The sequence below is a fragment of the Paroedura picta genome, chromosome 5, assembly GCF_049243985.1.
Source record: "Paroedura picta isolate Pp20150507F chromosome 5, Ppicta_v3.0, whole genome shotgun sequence".
NCBI lineage: Eukaryota > Metazoa > Chordata > Lepidosauria > Squamata > Gekkonidae > Paroedura > Paroedura picta.
Genome location: NC_135373.1, coordinates 21,260,603 through 21,277,910, shown reverse-complemented (window position 1 = coordinate 21,277,910; position 17,308 = coordinate 21,260,603). Strand labels below are relative to the sequence as shown.

The following is a 17,308-nucleotide window of genomic DNA, read 5'->3' as shown; positions in this document are numbered from 1 at the left end:
CAGAGACCCAAAGCAGCTTAAAACACCATTGTTTCCCTCCTCCATTTTCTAACAACCACCCTGTGGGTAGGCTAGTCTGAGACCATGTGACTGACCCCAAGATCATCCAGCAAGCTGCCAGAGTATACTAGGGATTTGAACCCAGGTCTTCCAGTATCCAAGTCGGACACTTTAACCACAATGCTACCCTGGCTCACCCTAGAAGCTTGCTGGGTGACCTTGGGTCAGTCACATGCTCCCAGTTTGCACAACCCGGGGGGGTTGCTGTTAGATAATGGAGAGAGGGTTGCCAATCTCAAGGTGGTGGCTGGAGATCTCCCAATATTACAATTGATCTCCAGGCGATAGAAGCCTGGAGAACGTGGTCAATTTGAAAGGTGGTCCTTATGGAATTATACCTCATTGAAGTTTGTCCCCCTCCACAAATCCTACACTCCTCATGTCCCACCCCCCAAATCTCCGGGTATTTCCCAAGCTGGAGTTGGCAGCACTACATGGAATGAAGGCGAATGTGATTGTGTGTGTGTGTGTGTGTGTGTGTGAGAGAGAGAGAGAGAGAGTGAAATTCATGAGGTAAAAATGTTTTTTTTTTTTAATTCCAAGTAACAAAAAGAAACAGAAGATACAAACTGAACACTGGAGAAATAAATAAGGAGGCATGGAGGGGAGAGGGGAGCAGCGTTGGGGGCAGGGTGGGGAGCCTGGGGCTTGTGTGTGGGGCTGGAACTGGGAGTTGTCCCACAACGCCTCGGTTATCCGTCGAAGAATTCAGCCCTTCTACGTTCGGCAGCAGAAACCGCAGGCCTTGTTGCTGCAGCAGTTGCAGCAGTAGGTGCAGAGGGGGAAGTGGCTGCTGAAACGCTTGGACCTCCGCAGCCAGGCCTGCAGGGGGAAGAAAGAAGCTTTGAACACCGCGGAGCATCCTGGTCCCAGATAAGGAGGTTCCGCTTCCAACCTCATCCAAGCAAACGGAGTCACATTTGGAAACTGGGGGAATGTGAAATGCGATGAAATCATGAACGGTCACTACTTTTATCTCAGCAAGGGGGCTAGCGATTTTCTGGCCCGGACAGGGATGCTGGCCTCCAGGTGGGACCTGGGGATCTCTCAGAATTAGAATTCATCTCCGGACTGCAGAGATCAGCACCCCGGGAGAAAAATGGCCGGTTTGGAGGGGACTTCATGGGAAACGGGGCCAGCTCGGTCATTCATACAGCAGCCTTATCCTGGCAATACAGGGACCCTGCCAAGGACTATCTAATGCTACATCTATGGTGTAGGGTGGCCATATTCCCTCTTGGGCCAGGAAAAAGTGACCTAATGGGTCATTTTCTACGTTGAGTTGCCACTTTTTGCTTTTGAAACTCTTTGCTTCTGAGAGCCTCTAAACATGTGCAGAGGGCCAGTTCTAAAGAAGGTGTTTTTTGAAGGGTCAACAGGCAGGAGAAGCTACACCTGTTCTCCCCCTGGGAGAAAGAACTCAGCAAGACTGGAAACTGAATGAACACGGATTCTTCCCCTATCTATTTCTCTCAGTCCCAGATCGCCCCCTTGCTTCCACAGCGGAATATTTCAACCCAGCCTCGGGATCGATCTTACCTGCAGGCCAGAAGTCTCAGCCACGCCCTCTTCTGCATTGTGGGTTTCTGAGTCTTTGTCGACTTGTGTCTGCAAACAGAAAGAAACACAGAGATCGGTTTTAGCTGCTCTGTTTTGGCCGAGGGAAATCTTGTAAAGTTCTTTTGCAGGGAGGGGTATACATTTCACCGAACCAAACGGCAACGCGTTATGGATTTTTCTGAACCTGCTTTCCTTCCCAAATGTCTCTTTCTTTGGCTCTGGACTTGGGAGCCCTGAGTTCAAATCCTACCTTTCGCGATGCATATTCATTACATTGCATTAGAAACTGTGCAACAGATCTGGGCCCATTTCAAACGGTTTCTGAGGTCTGGTCCTCGTATTACATGAGTGAGTTTGATTACTATTCTCACACCATTTGGGCAGTGTAGACATAGAGAAACCACATGAGGGGGGCTGGAAAGCCTGGGAAGACCCAGAACCTTGGCTGTGGTCAAACTGGAAGGGAGAGTTACCTTATTTTGTGGAATCTTCCCATGTGAGCCCAATTCTTCCAAGAGTCAATTTCTTTCCTGTATTACAGGAGTTATGAGGTTCCAGTATGGAAGAAACTTTAGCTATAGGCTAATCTGCATTCTCAAAGGTTTCCAGTTAGGGCTGCTTAGCAAGTAGAATTCAAGAAATAAACACATGGACCCCATCCTGGTATTTTATATTAATCAATCTCCAACGGTGACCATTCACAGAAACGGATACTGATTTCAATCCCCACTTCGTGTATAGGCCTTAAAAGAAAACCACCGTTTTTCCTCCCAGCCAGATAATATTAATAATACTAATATCAATAATAAAATAAGCACTGTTAATATTAATAACACCTTGTGCAGTTGACCTCCATTATTCATGGATTGAGGGTAAATGAGCTTCATGAGTTAGGGTGACCCAAACAGAACAATAGGGAATAAAAGACAAAATGTACACAAAATTTGCATATGCTAATTTATAAATAATCACTGTCATTTAAATAGAAGCGCAGCTCTCTGCGGTATCAGTTCCATGAGCTATCCAGGCGCTAACTAGGGTTGCCAGCTCCGGGTCCAGAAATACCTGGAGATTTGGGGGTGGAGTCTGGGAAATTGGGATTTAGGGAAAGGAGGGCATTATGATATGCAGCCCACCTTCCAAAGCAGCCGTTTTCCCCAGGAGAAATGGAATCAACGTTAAAAATAAATAAATACTAAACACGCGGCGAAAGTTGTCTAGAAATCAGTTGGCAATTTGGGAGATCTCCAGGTCCCACCTGGAGGTTGGCAACTGTAGCCCTAATGGGGGCAATGAACAAGGTCCACCTTCTCCCCTTCATCATCTTTCATTCACCACAGGTCGCTTGAGCGGTCCTTCCAGCAGCAGGGAGCTCTGGACCGATGCAGAAATAAAGGCCAGTGTCCTGGGAAAATCAGAGAACTTTCCCTCTTAAGGAGATTCTGTAATTGGAGTTGCCAGTTTTGAACTGGGAAATACCTGGGGATTTTGAGAGCAGCGTCAGAAGGGGGTGGGGTTTGGGGAGGGAAGGAAAAGGATTTCAGTGGGGCTCATCATTTCCTCCAGTTGAACTGGTCTCTATCTCCTGGACATAATAGCAAGTCTCCAACAACTTCCAGATCTCCAACCATCTCCAACCACCACCTGACAACTCTATCTGTAACTTCTAATTTCTTCTCACCTCAATTCTGAAGGCATGGAGGCTTTGGACGGTCATGCTGAGAAGAATGAAGATCAAGCAGACAAGTTGCAGCTTCATGGTCCTTTCTGTAGTTGGCCTTGACTTGGGTTTTACAGCCTCTTTGGGATCTATCCTGTTCTTGATTTTGCTCTGGAGAAGTTCTGTGATGTTCAAGCAACCAAGAGGCCTACCTTTATGGGCCAGAGAGTCCCTCCCTAGGTTGGAACTGGCCAATCCGCAGTGATCCAAGAAAGAACAAGTTTGGGAAAGATAACCCTTGAACAAACAGGTCAATACGCTGATGGCGTTTGTAGGACTCATATCCTTCAAACATACACAGGAAAACGGGCCAGATTTCCCAATAGGTGTAAAGTCAGGTTCCTTAGTCAGGTTTGGCAGGGCTTTTACATCATATTCCTGAATGCTGCAGAAGCAAAATTAATGGATGTTTGGCAGCAGGAAGATTATGTTCCAGGACACTGTTTTGTATTTTTTAATCTTTAATCCTTTCTGAGGCTTCCCTGAACATTTCAGAATATTTACTGTAATTGTCTGAGATATTAGAAAACAAACTGGCATGAAAAGAAATGAAAAAGAAATCATTTGGATTAGAACTTTCCCAAGTTTTGCAACTCTTCTTCCAGTCTGTGAGCAATCAAGTTTGACACAGTTATGAAACAAATTTGGAAAGACCCTGAACAGAAGGGGGAGACGCCATAGCTGCTGAAATGAGGCCACGATTCCCATCCCTACATGTTGATTCGGTTTTGTTTGGCTATACAGTATGGAAGGACTCCTATGAATATTGCACCCAGATTTCACGTATCAAGCATGGACTTGGGTCGTTTGTGATCCAAATTTATTTCTGCTTGAGATGTCGAGCCAGTGGCACAAACAGCACCATCATGCAGCAAATAAAATCGATTGTGCTTTCCAGGGCCATGCACAAGGGTTATTTTTTCGGGAGTGGAGTGGGGCGAATTAACTCCTTCCAAAAGATTAAATCAAAGAAATACGAAAAGCTACCCATCGAATTGATGAAAACCTACGCACAATGGCAGGAGAGAGGCAAATAATAGAAGAGAGTTTTTTTTTTTAATTCAAGAAAATGGAGAAAGTATTAGTTAAGTAGTTTCATGAATATTCTGGAATATATTCTAAACCCCCCTTTAATAATCCTGGGCAGGGGGCTGATTCCTTTGCAGACTGATACCAGAAAAAGAGATCAAGCGAGTCTCTGCAGAATTGTATTCTGGTCTATTAAATTATACCCAGAAAAGTGTCCATTGGATTGCACTTCAAATTGCAGACACAGCATCCTTTAACTATCCATTTCTTTTATTCTGGATAGTTTTGCTTGCTTTCGGATTACTTTTTATGTTTACGAACATTTCTCCCCACTTTTTATTCTTGGGGGTAATGGGGAACTTGCAAGATTCTTTAAAAAAAAACTAAAAAGACTTTGGAAGTCATTTGGAAGTCAGCATGTTAATACAAGGATCAGAGTTGCCAGCTCTGGTTGGGAAACACCTGGAATCTTTGGGGGTGGAGTCAGGAGTGAGAGGGTTTTGGGATGGGGACGGACCTCAGTGGAGTTCCATGCTATGGAGTCCCCCTTCCAATGCAGCCATTTTCTCCAAGGGAACTGATCTCTTTAGTCTTGAGATGAACTATACGTTCAGGGAGTCCGCAGGGCTCACATCCCTAACAAGAACTCAAGCTTTAATGCATTTTATCAGATGCACGTTTCAATAAGGAAGCTGTAAAAATCACTAGTTGCATAAAGAAGCAGTAACAAAAAGAGAAAGACCTGACAAAAAGTGCCTCTAACCGAGAATCTAATTCCCCAACTTGTTGGTCATTCCTGGCCCCAGGGAAGTGCACCTGGGCCCATTCTGCACACATTGGATAATGCACTTTCAATGTGCTTTGGCTGCTGTATTTTACTGTGCGGAACAGGAAAATCTGCTTCTAAAGTGCATTGAAAGTGCATTATCCTATGTGTGCGGAATAGGCCCTGGCCTCAACCAGGGCCAGGGCCTTTTTGGTCCTGGCCCCCTCCTGGTGGAATGTGCTCCCAGAAGAGCTGTGGGCCCTGCAGGAGCTTTTGGCATTCCGCAGGACCTGCAAAACGGAGCTCTTCCGCCAGGTCTATGGTTGAGGCCAGCTCAGCAAGGGAATGTGCCTGGGCACCCCCCAGCGCTGAGAGATGTGAGCGGTGGCTTGGCTATATTTCATCTGTGCCCCTCTTCCCACCCACTCTATTAGATATTAATGGGGGATTGAAAGTTGAAGGTTGAGTTTTTCCGCCGTGTTCTTTGTGACTTTCTTGGTTTTTTGTGGCATGTTTTTATGTCCAGGGGGTTTAATGGGGTTTTATCAGGGTTTTATTGAGGACAATTGTACCCCACCATGAGCTGTCTTTGGGAGTGGTGGGTAATAAATGAAAGAATAATAATAATAGCCAACTAGATGATCTCAGGAAGACCACATTAAGGACATGAAAGCAGCAACGCTTCCCCTGGAGCAGCTCTTCACTGGTACACTGCCTCTTCACCTGGAGGTTCCATTTGGGAAGCAGACGTTCAATTCAGTTATTAACATATCTAACCCCTTTCTCTTCCACAAGCTAATTCAAGCTGGTTTCCTGTCTATGCTCTCTTTGAAGAAGAATTGCTTCATTTCAGCCCGTTTGGTAGCCTTTGACAGATCTTTCCCATAGGACTTTGCCTACTTCCTCTTCAAGTTATAGTTTGTGCAAATGCTTTTTCTTCTAGAATAACTGACAATTTTTGCTGTACCTTTCAGCTCAACCCATTCTAAAAGCTGCAAAGACTTTCTAGCACGTTGAAACCAGTTCATTCCCATGTATTCAGTCCTTCTTATCAAGGAGGTATAAGAGATCAGGGATGAGAGAAAATAAATTTTAGGTTCTATGTTTCGGAGCTTCCTTAGGGCTACAACATATTGGAGAGAGATGCTTGAATTCTTCTAGTTTGAATTTATTAGAGTTCAAACGTGTCCATTTCTAATTAATCCCCCCCCCTAAGTATTCCTGTATAACATTTGTTGTTATGGATTTTGGCAAACCATATAAAATAAGAAGGATTGTTTTAAAAGGTATTTAACAAGTTAGAGTGCATAAATAACTAGGTTTTTTTAAAAAAACAAGAACATTATTTTTCAAAGTTGGGTTTCGAAAAGTAACTTTTGAACCTTGGAATGCTGCGGTTTTCAAGTGGGATCAAAGATTTCCCTGCCGTTCTTGTTATTGATGAGATAACCTCTGTGCCGAAGAAGAGACTGTGCCTCTTTGGTAGATGATTCATATGTGGCATTCAAACTACATCTGACTTATATTGACTCGGACACGTTTTCCATCTAGTGCAAGGTTGGCAACACGGACTTATATCTGCAGGAATTCAGGACACAAAAAGTTGTTTTTTTACATCTGCTACCAGAGTCCTTTTAAGGGGAGATGTCACCCCAATGGATATAGGATGATAAGGATTTTGGTTTTGTGCATTTCAATTCTTCATTACATTTTTTTCAACCAAGCACAATGGATGCTAGCAAATTTAAGAATGCTTATTTAGAACCAACTCTTCTTCTTCTTCTTCTTCTCCTTCTCCTTCTCCTTCTCCTTCTCCTTCTCCTTCTCCTTCTCCTTCTCCTTCTCCTTCTTCTTCTTCTTCTTCTTCTTCCGAAATGTTATATACATGAATCAATCATGAAGCAGTCCAAAACATATGGAATGTCCTAAAAATTGTAAAACATGTCTGTGCTCTCCGATATTCTTTAAATTATCTGCCATGCATTTATAGAGGTTTCCAGACTAGCAAACCAGGATGCATCTGATATGGAGCTTCACATATCAGGTTCATTTATGGACTAAAATGTTAAAATGATTGATGTTGTTTGGATAACATAGTCATTGAACACTGTGGTGAAAAGGGGGGCATTGCTCAAAACACATCAGTCAAAAAAATACTACCCAGCATTTGGGTCACTAAATAAAACCTTTGTTTAGCACCTTATTCGGTTTGAAAGACAATGCTCTCTATTTAGATTTCCAACTCCTCTTCCCAGTGTAATCCCAACGTGCCCCTTGAAAGCCGGTCTTGCAGATCCACTAGCACAGCATCTGGAGGTTGTAGGACTGTCAAAAAAAGTCTCCTAGAGGCTGACATTAAGAAATCTAGATCAGTGGTCCCCAACCTTTTTATCACCGGGGACTGGTCAACACTTGATAATTTTACTGAGGCCCCGGGGGGGGGGGGAGTCTTTTGCCAAGGGACGTCACTGCCGCCTGAGCCCCTGCTCCACTTGCTTTCCTGCTGGTGCCCCTGACTTCCCGCCGCCCGCTTGGGGGCACTGCCAGCAGCAGCTGCACAGTGCCACACCAAGGGGGAGCCCCAGCCATGGCGGCCGCCGGAGAGTACCAAAGGTGAGCCGGCGGCAGAGTGGCAGGGCAGCCCCCAAGGCATCCGGAGAGGAGGACGAGGGGGAGCCGCGTACCGGTACTGAGTGATCCACGGACCGGGACCGGTCACCAGACCGGGGGTTGGGGTCCACTGGTCTAGATGATGCAATCTCTTAAGCAGCAGTTCTCTTATATCTATCTGGTTTTGAAAATGAAAACTATTTGCAATGCGGAATGTTAAGCCTATCGTTGGGGGGAAATCCTACCTCCAAACAGAATAAAATCAGAGTCCAGTAACACCTTTAAGACCCACAAAGATTTATTCAAGGTATGAGCTTTCGAGGAAGAGTGCTTGCTCTCGAAAGCTCACACCTTGAATAAATCTTTGTTGGTCTTAAAGTTGCTACTGGACTCTGATTTTATTGTGCTACTTCAGATCAACGCGGCTACTCATTTGAATCTACCTCCAAACAGGTTCACCTCCTAAACACTGAATTTTGGCCCCTAGCCAAGATGCTTAGGAACGCTATTGTTTGCCTTTTAGAAATATTTCCTTTCATTCTCAAATACACTTGGTTTTCCGGACCATCCGGAGGCAAGACTCCAGAAAAACAGCTTACTGTTTAGCTTTTGCAGGAAATGAAGGGTTTCGTTGTTAAAATTTCCGTGATCGATTTTTTCTCACTTTGAAAACTTCAGTCAACATGGAGACTCTAAAAATCCATATAACAATATGTTAAAAGGCCAAAACGTCCAGTAGAGCTACCATCAATTCAACTCCCTCTAAAACAAAACTTCTCGTATTTCTGAATATCTGTGTCATGAAATAAATATTCTCATCCCTTGTTCTTAATTTCTTTGCTTGTACAAAAATTGGAAACATTTGCTTTTCTAGTGATCTCATACTATGAATACTGTCTTTGCCCACACCTTTGATGTAGATTTACTCTGTTGGTACTTGTTTCTTAAGTACATTTCTCATCACCCACAATATTTGGATCTGGAACAAAAGTAGAGGACTTTGTTGACTTTCTGTCCATGCATGAGTACCTTGCCTTTTTCAGCAGCTGAAAAACAAGCTTGGCTGTTTTGTCAAATCCACTCGGTAGCAAAGAGCCGATATCAAATGACGGGTTGATATCAGTGTCCTTGGAGAAAACAAGATACCATCATGTTCCAGGAATTTTATCTTCCATTCTAAAACTTCATTGAAAAAAGTGGGAAAGTGCTAATGGTAACTTCATAAAAGCCATGAAGTAAAATATTAAGTAAGGGGCTAGGGGGGTTTCTTTTCACCCAATTTTTAAACATCGGTTAGCCTGACATTTTCCAGTTATGAGTTGGCTACATTTGCAAAGATCTTAATCTTAAATATTTGCGGCTTTGGTTCTGTTTTTGTTATTCTTAAATCTCCTGAATCTTCTAAAGAGATTATGGATTATCTGGAGTAAAAATGACAACTGAAATTGAAAATAGAAATCCATTGCAAATTGAAATTTTTACACATGCACAATTATATGACATGGGCTATTTGTTATTTCAATAGACAATTGCCAGGGGTTCAAACTAGCTGTGTCCATAGAAAATTAAGTTTCCCAGTTAAAACTGGCTGATTTATGGGATCTAAACACCAAGCCTCTTTCACCTAAAAGCTACTAATTATTGAAATATGAAAATAGGCATACAGGCAGGTCTTAATAACTGATGAACTGAACTGCACTCATATTTATTTTAAACTGCATCTTATTATTTTTTAAAGGAGGCCTTTTTGATAAATCTGGATATAATTGTCCATTAATGTATCTGTTACGAGAAAGACTGAATGGTTCTGGGACATTTTGTGTCAAGTAGGGGTGCACTTGGGTGCAATGCTGTACCCACTAAACCCCAGTGGCAAATCTTTCCCCTTCATCTGTTGCAGTGGGTGTTGATGAATTTCTTCCACTGGTGAATTACTTTGATCGATCCCATTAAAGGAACATTAACCTGGTCCTATTAAAAAAAAACATGTCTGCTAGCTTTTGTTAAGTTCCGTACTAACAACATTTTGCCAGGGTTAGAATTTATCTATAACCGTACAGTTTTCCATTACGAGAACAAGTTCTTTCAGAGACTGAATCAGGGCTTCCCGGATACTAGCAGTCTACCCTATTAAAATTTATTTTCATCTAAGCTGGGGGGCAGGATGGATGTACCACAGTTTAAAATCTAGATTTTCCACCTACTTTGGATGGAAAATGTGTCTTTGAGCCTGGGTCTCCCCAGATCCCCAATAAGGGTGCCTGATCAAATTCTTAGATGTCAGATTCTGGGAGGGCAGGTTCCCATGTTACCCTTTAATGACATCCAGTGTGACACCTTTTCATTAGAACCAAGCTAACATCCTGATGCAGCTAGCTGCATTTTGAGTTCCACAGAATTCTTCATTATGTTGGAAGTTCAACGGACTCACATTGAGCAGGGGTAGTCAAACTGCGGCCCTCCAGATGTCCATGGACTACAATGCCCATGAGCCCCTGCCAGCGAATGCTGGCAGGGGCTCATGGGAATTGTAGTCCATGGACATCTGGAGGGCCGCAGTTTGACTCCCCCTGACATTGAGAGTTGGGGAGCTAAAAAGATGTGTCAGGCCATGGAAGAACAGGTCAGTTTGAAGAAGACTTTAAAGCAGGCATCACAGATTTGGGTCAGTTAGGGGGAGCTAAACAGAAACACCACCAAAAGCTGCTGAAGTTTGAAAAAAAAAATCCAACTTTCCTTTAAAGCCACGCATACATTTCCACCAAAAGATCCAAATCATGCCCATTTCAAAACAGTTGGGTGCCACTTGAAATCTGTTCTGTGTCTAGTGCTATCTAACCTGATTAAATCCCATATTTCCTGCTCTTATTCCATTTTGGTATTTATTGCTTCTAATAAAAAAAACCCAATGGCAACGCTGCGGTGCTTGAATCACAGTTCAGTCTTTCTGGAACAACTCTGGATTGTTAGAAACACAGCAACTCCCCCCCCCCCTCGTGGCCCCTCTTTTCTGACCAGGGGCACACAGACAGGATCCTTCAGGCACTCCAGCTACAGGAGATTCAGTAGAGTGAGCGGCTCTCAGAAAAGGCACTCCCAGAGCAGGAACTCATACAGAGGCACGGTGCTAGATTAGAGAGACTTTTTTTCCTCTTACACTGCCAGCTCTTACACTGTCAGGGTTTTGGTTGTGATTCAGAAAGCAAGAGATATACTTTGGGTTTTCAGAGATGTACGGCTGGGCTAGATCTCCCGAGGAGGGGTGAGTCCGGAATTCTGAAGCCAAACTGTGAATTGAATTAGGGTCCAAATTGATTTATTCTGTACACCGCCATGCATCAAGCTGTGATTCACTTCTCATTTTGACGTCCGATTAAGATCTTGGGGGAAATGGCTGTTGAGTCGTAACCGACTTACAGAGACCCCACAGAGCTTCCCAGGAAAGATACGTCCAGAAGTGGCTTGTCACTGCCTGCCTCTGTGCCCCAACCCTGGACTTTCTTGAGGGTCTCCCATCCAAATGCTATGCAGGCCACACCTGCTTCGTTTCCGAGATCCGAGGAGTCTGAGCCGCTTGGGTCAGGGGGATGCTGGGAAAGGGGGTGAAATTTGGCTGCCTCTCGGCTACCGATTCTGCTCGGCAACCTTGGGTGAGTAATTAACACTCCCCAACCTCTGCTACACCGAGAACTGAACTGGGGGAGGGGGCTCCTTGGATCTAATATTAGTTGCTCTTTACCATTTGCACTGTTGCATGCGAGGTCATGTTTTGCAATCGTGGGCATTCACAATGCAATGCCATTGGGTCTTACGGGGGGGAAATACCTCCCTCCGATCCTGGTTCTACGAGTTCAGAGACAGACATTCCCCTTCCAGGCAGCGAGGGGGGCTCCTTTGAGTTAACCTGTGGTCACTGCCGAGAACCACCCTGTGGATGTATTTGCTCAGAGTCCAGGGCAGACGGTTTGTTTGGCGTTCCTCTGCTTGGGCTCGCATCCTCGCTGAGATTTGGCCGAGGGCCAGCCGAGCTGGCTCCTCTTGGTCGCCTAAGCGCAGACCGAAAGGCGCCAGGCGAAACACCTTTCCTTCCATGCCCTCTGCCCTGAACGGGTGACCTTGGCTGCATCAGGCCCAGCTAGCCCTCGGAGCAAAGGAGAGGGGAAATTTTTCCAGGATTGGAACACCATGAAATAAGATTGGAGGGGATGCCTGCTGGGTTCTAATGATGCCACGGGGGTTGCAGAAGATATGGCTATTCGTGTTTTTATACGTTATGCCATAAAATATTGCAGAAGAAGAAGAGCGGCTTTTTTTATACCCCGCTTTTTACTACTCAAAGGAGTCCCAAAACAGCTTTCTGTCCCTCTCCTCACAACAGAGACCCTGGGAGGTAGGTGGGTCTGAGAGAGCTCTGAGAGAAGTGCTCTGCAAGAACGGCCCTAAGAGAACTGACTGGCCCAAGGGCGCCCAACTGGCTGCATGTGGAGGAACGGGGACTCAAACCCGCTTCTCCAGATCAGAGAATGATGACACCACGCTGGCTCCCTACTTATTCTTATTCGTATTTGACCTACATGCATTTCGTACTCGGGGGGGCAGGGGCCATTTGGATCAGAGGTGCTCCATCAACTGCATCTTCCTCTCACATTATGCGCCCCCCACTGCAAGCAGGGAGCCAATTTTACATTTTGGCTTCATATTTTTAAAAAATGTCTTTCATCCTTCTTGCCAGCCGACTTGAACAAGGCAAGCAAATGCATATTCAAAGTAAACAATTGCTCACTAGACAGCTCCAGTGGTTGGGGGCCATCTAATCCTTTCCCCTCACTGTCCCCTCTTATCTCCCCCCCCCCCCCCATGAGCAGAGCCGTTCACAGCCAGAGCAGAATAGAACTCCTGTCCCCTTGAGATGGGCAAAGGGCAGTGAAAGACCCTCCTGGGTGGCTCCAGGTTGCTGCTGAGGGGGCTTCCTGAGTTAATAGGCGGCCCCTCACACACACCACTGAGACTCGGGAACCCTGGTTGCCAGGTGATTTTCCATGCCTGTGGGCAGTTGGGCACGATGCGCCTGCCTTCTCCCCCCATCGCTGGGCCCTCAAGCCCGCACAATTTCTTTCGATAAAAACAAGCAGCCTTCATATTCATATTTAAAGGCCTTCCCATTTAATGTTCCTTTCAGTCGGCACACCTCCCCATTAACGGCTGGCAATCCGGAGCTCACGCAAGTGTGTCGTCATGCAGGCTAACTGGAGCCATGGCTTTCTAGCCCACCCCTCCACATCGTTGAATTACCTGGTCCAGGTGTGACACTACAGGAAAAACAGGCCCCACCTACTATCGGTGCAGAAGAATACGCAGAAGCAAAGCAGTTTGGCATTGTGTGGGAGTGGGGGGTGAGGGGCAAAATGGGAAGGAGAAATGAGCTCCCCCCCAGTTGAAACATTTGGGGGATTTGACTACAGCATACACAGAACTGCCAGAATCTAAGCAGCTGGTTGGCCAGTTTACATTATAAGGTATTATTATGGTGACTACCATTAATGAAAACCCTGAATGAAAATCTGAAAAGAGGGAATAGCCACTGAAGATAGGGTGCCTACTTGGAAAACGGGTATTCTTCATCTGGACCCCATTTTGGCCGCCTCATAATTATTTCTGCAAAACATAGGCATTTCAGCATTTTTGGTAATAATGCCAGCTGATTGTTTGTGTTTATACCTTTGAAAGAAATAGAATGGGCACTGAGCATCATCGGGAATAAGTTTATTTTTCACCTGTGCTTCACTTTCTTTTCTTGTTCTTTGCCGTGGTTTGTGGAAAGGGATTGCCGCTGTTTTTGGCTCCGTTGGTCTTGGAAGCTAAGCTGGGTCACAGAATCGTAGAATCATCGAGTTGGAAGGGGCCTCCTGGGTCATCTAGTCCAACCCTCGGCACTGTGCAGGATACTCACATCCATTGTAACCTGCCACCCCCTGTAGTAGCCCTGGGTAGTCCTAGGATGGGAAACCACTAAGGAAGTCCAGGGTCTCTACACAGAGGTAGGAAGACCACCCCTGAAGAACAGTTCTTGCCTTGCAAACCTTACAGCAAGGATTCCCAGGCTGGTCTCCCTGGTGCCCTGGGGCTATGTCCGAGTTCCCCTGGGGCTCTCCCTTATATCCTGCCTTAATGTATTTGGCCACAAGCGATTCCTGGCATTGCCCTGAAAGCAGGGAACTGGCTTCTTCCATTGACTTGGGGGTGGGAGATGGGGTGGAGCCCATGTGCCTAATCCTGGCTCAAACCATCTGCTTTCTCCCCCCCCCCTGCACACCGTACGTATGGCAGGGAGGCGTGGCCAAGTGACATCACTTCTTGTTCTAGGGATCCTTGAATCCTAAAATACATTTCAGGAGCTCCTCCACAGTCAAAAGGTTGGAAAAGGCTGGCTTACAGTGTCAACCATAAGTTGGTTGGAACAGATCCAAATGAGTAGCCGTTTTGGTCTGAAGTAGCACAATGAAATCAGAGTCCGGGAGCACCTTTAAGACCAACAAAGATTTATTCAAGGCGTGAGATTTCGAGTGCAAGCACAGAGTGCTTGCACTCGAAATCTCACGCCTTGAATAAATCTTTGTTGGTCTTAAAGGTGCTACCGGACTCTAATTTTATTGGTTGTAACAGGACGGTCCTTCCTACTACCGTATCAGTACAGGGCACTTAGACTAACCTCCCCCCCCCAAAAAAGTGATTCAGCATTCCTGCAAGCCGTGCCCGTTTGGAGCAATAACTCCGAGAAATGGGGGAAGACATGCCGAAGTATCCGAAGATTATTTGCTTCATTTCAACAGAGATCCGAAAACAGTGCTCAGTCCATGATTCATGCACAGGCGCCAATTCCAGGGAGCCACTGGGTTCTTAGCTACAATGCAAGAGGAGCCTGATATAGGTTCTTAAAATGATGCATGAGTCGGAGAGGGTTTTTCTTCCTCTTCCAGCATCCTGCCGCTCTCAGCCACTCCACCCCGCTGGCTTTCAGTGGTCTCCTGATGGCTTCTCCTGGTTTGGGGCCCCCACCGTGAAGCATTCCATGGGAACCCCCCCACCCCACGGACACCCACACCCTGAGCCCCAAGTTCACCGCAGTGCGGGATCCCTGGGGAATCTCTCTCCGCCCCGACCTCTTTGCCTCACACCGCCTGCAAACCAGCCAGGGAGGGTTGCGACACAAACCTTGTTTGCCCCCTCGGTGTTTTCCCCTCCCCTCCGAGCCCCAGACGACGACAGCAAAGATCACAGGTTGCAGGTGGCGCCGGGCACAGCAGGCGGCAGGCGACAGGCAGACTGGCCAAGCCCTTTGCGACTGGCCTCCGTCCTGTGGGCAGCCTGTCCTGTTGCCCCCTCCCAGGGGTGTGTGTGTGTGTGTGTGTGTATGCCTGGGTGCCCATCACATGTTGTCCGAGCAGCTCAAGGGCATCATTATTATTATAGGTCCTGAGTTCAGGGGGAGGTGGCCATGCTGGGGAGGGAAGCAGGTATGGAGGGATTGGAGGAATATTAAAAGCCCACATCCACCCTGCTGATCAAGGGTTCTAGGGGTTTTTGGGGGGGAGGGACCTGGGCAGAGAATGCTGAAGCCCCCCTGACTCTCCTCTGCCTACCACCAGGCCCCCTCCCACTTCCTGGCCCCCATTCCTGTGCCTTTTCCCCACCCCTCCCTCTTATCACCTGTCATCACAGATGTCTGTTCCCTGGAGATGCCGGGCAGACTGCGGAAAATGGGAGAAGGAAGGGCGAGTGGGCCGCAGGGGAGGTGCAGGGTCAGTGGAATCATAGAGTTGGAAGGGACCTCCAGGGTCATCTAGTCCAACCCCCTGCACAATGCAGGGACTCACAACTCCCTGCCCACCCACAGGAACCCTGGTTTCATTTATGCTTTGCCTCCGGGTCTTCTGATGCCAACTTTGCTACTGAGGAAGGGTATTTGGTGGGGGCTCCCAGGCTCTGTTTGTTTTGCTTTTCAGAACTCTTTACGAAGCGTTAAAGTGGCAGAGTGAAAAAAAATCCTCAAGGAGCCATGGAAGGCAGACCGGCCTCACCTTCGCACCTTAGTTTGCTATCGTAACACTTTATCCTTCAACAATAATTGAAAGTCCACACAGGGAAATCCAGTTGCGAGCTGTGGCTGTGCCACACCATCTAACAAGGTCCCTGTGGATGGCAGGCAGTTGTGAGTTCCTGCACTGAGCAGGGGGTTGGACTAGATGGCCTTGGAGGTCCCTTCCAAATCCATGGTTCTATCAGGTACGGACAGACTGAGTTGACCGGGCAATGATCCTTGCTATTCTAAGGTGCCCCCGGGAAATCTCTCCATGGGGAGGGGGGGAGGGATGCGCTGGGATGGCTTCTCAGGGTTGCCCTCTTGGGAGAGCCAATTTTGTTTAGTGGTTAGGAGTGCGGACTTCTAATCTGGCATGCTGGGTTCGATTCTGCGCTCCCCCACATGCAGCCAGCTGGGTGACCCTGGGTTCCCCACGGCACTGATAAAACTGTTCTGACCGAGCAGTGATATCAGGGCTCTCTCAGCCTCACCCACCCCACAGGGTGTCTGTTGTGGGGAAAGGAAGGGAAAGGTTAATGTAAGATGCTTTGAGGCTCCTTCGGGTAGAGGAAAGCAGCATATAAAAAGCAACTCTTCTTCTTCAGTAATATCAGGGCTCTCTCAGCCTCACCCACCTCACAGGGTGTCTGTTGTGGGGAGAGGAAAGGGAAGGCGACTGTAAGCCGCTTTGAGCCTCCTTTGGGTAGAGAAAAGCGGCGTATGAACCAACTCTTCTTCTTCTTCTTCTTCTTCTTCTTCTTCTTCTTCTTCTTCTTCTTCTTCTTCTTCTTCTTCTTCTTCTTCTTCTTCTTCTTCTTCACCAAACCAGTGATGAAGCCTTTCTCCACAACAGTTCCTGTACAAGCAATCCATGATATCAGAGATCTGGCACCAACCGGCAGATCCTGGCTAGCTGGACCTTCCCACATTTATTTATTCATATTTATATTTATATCTTAACTTACACACCACCGCTCTCAAAGTCTTGCGGTGGTTTACAATAAAAGAATAAAACAACAACCCATAAAATCCCCAGCCATAAAAGAAGGCAATTAATTAACCCCCCATCTTCTCCCCTGTCCAGCTTGCAGTCTGGAGCTCTTTCATTAGGAGCGAGGGTCCTGATCTCATTGGTTCTAGGGGATCCCCTGATTGTAACTCTGGGACTGCAGCCCAGCCTCAACCATACACCTGGCGGAAGAGCTTCAATGTACGGGCCCTGCGGAAAGCTGGTAACTCCGGCAGACCTGCCAGCAGGGGCTTGACCACAACCAGGCCCTTCAGCACATCTGCAGGCTGTCCAGGGCACATGGCCAGGAGTCACGAGTTTTTCTGCAAAGGCATGAGAGTTGCATTCTACTGAATGATTCACAAAGTTAGGGACTGTGGTCTGTGCCACTGCATATTGCTTGCCAGGATCTGGCTGTGTAATTTTGCGTCATTTCAGGTGTCGTGTTAATACGTCTGCTTTGCTTCTGTCCCA

The 17,308-nt window shown here is 46.6% G+C and overlaps 1 protein-coding gene across 1 annotated transcript; it reads right to left on the bottom strand.

Moving 5' to 3' along the window:
* Positions 1-565: 565 nt before the first annotated feature.
* On the bottom strand, positions 566-3,481 carry LOC143837272 (hepcidin-like). Its single transcript, XM_077336898.1, has 3 exons — positions 3,302-3,481; positions 1,600-1,668; positions 566-882 (listed from the first exon to the last, which is right to left on the bottom strand). Exons 1-3 carry the CDS (start codon positions 3,377-3,379, stop codon positions 778-780), a joined length of 252 nt encoding a protein of 83 aa, XP_077193013.1. The 5' UTR covers positions 3,380-3,481; the 3' UTR covers positions 566-777.
* Between the last annotated feature and the right edge of the window lie 13,827 nt (positions 3,482-17,308).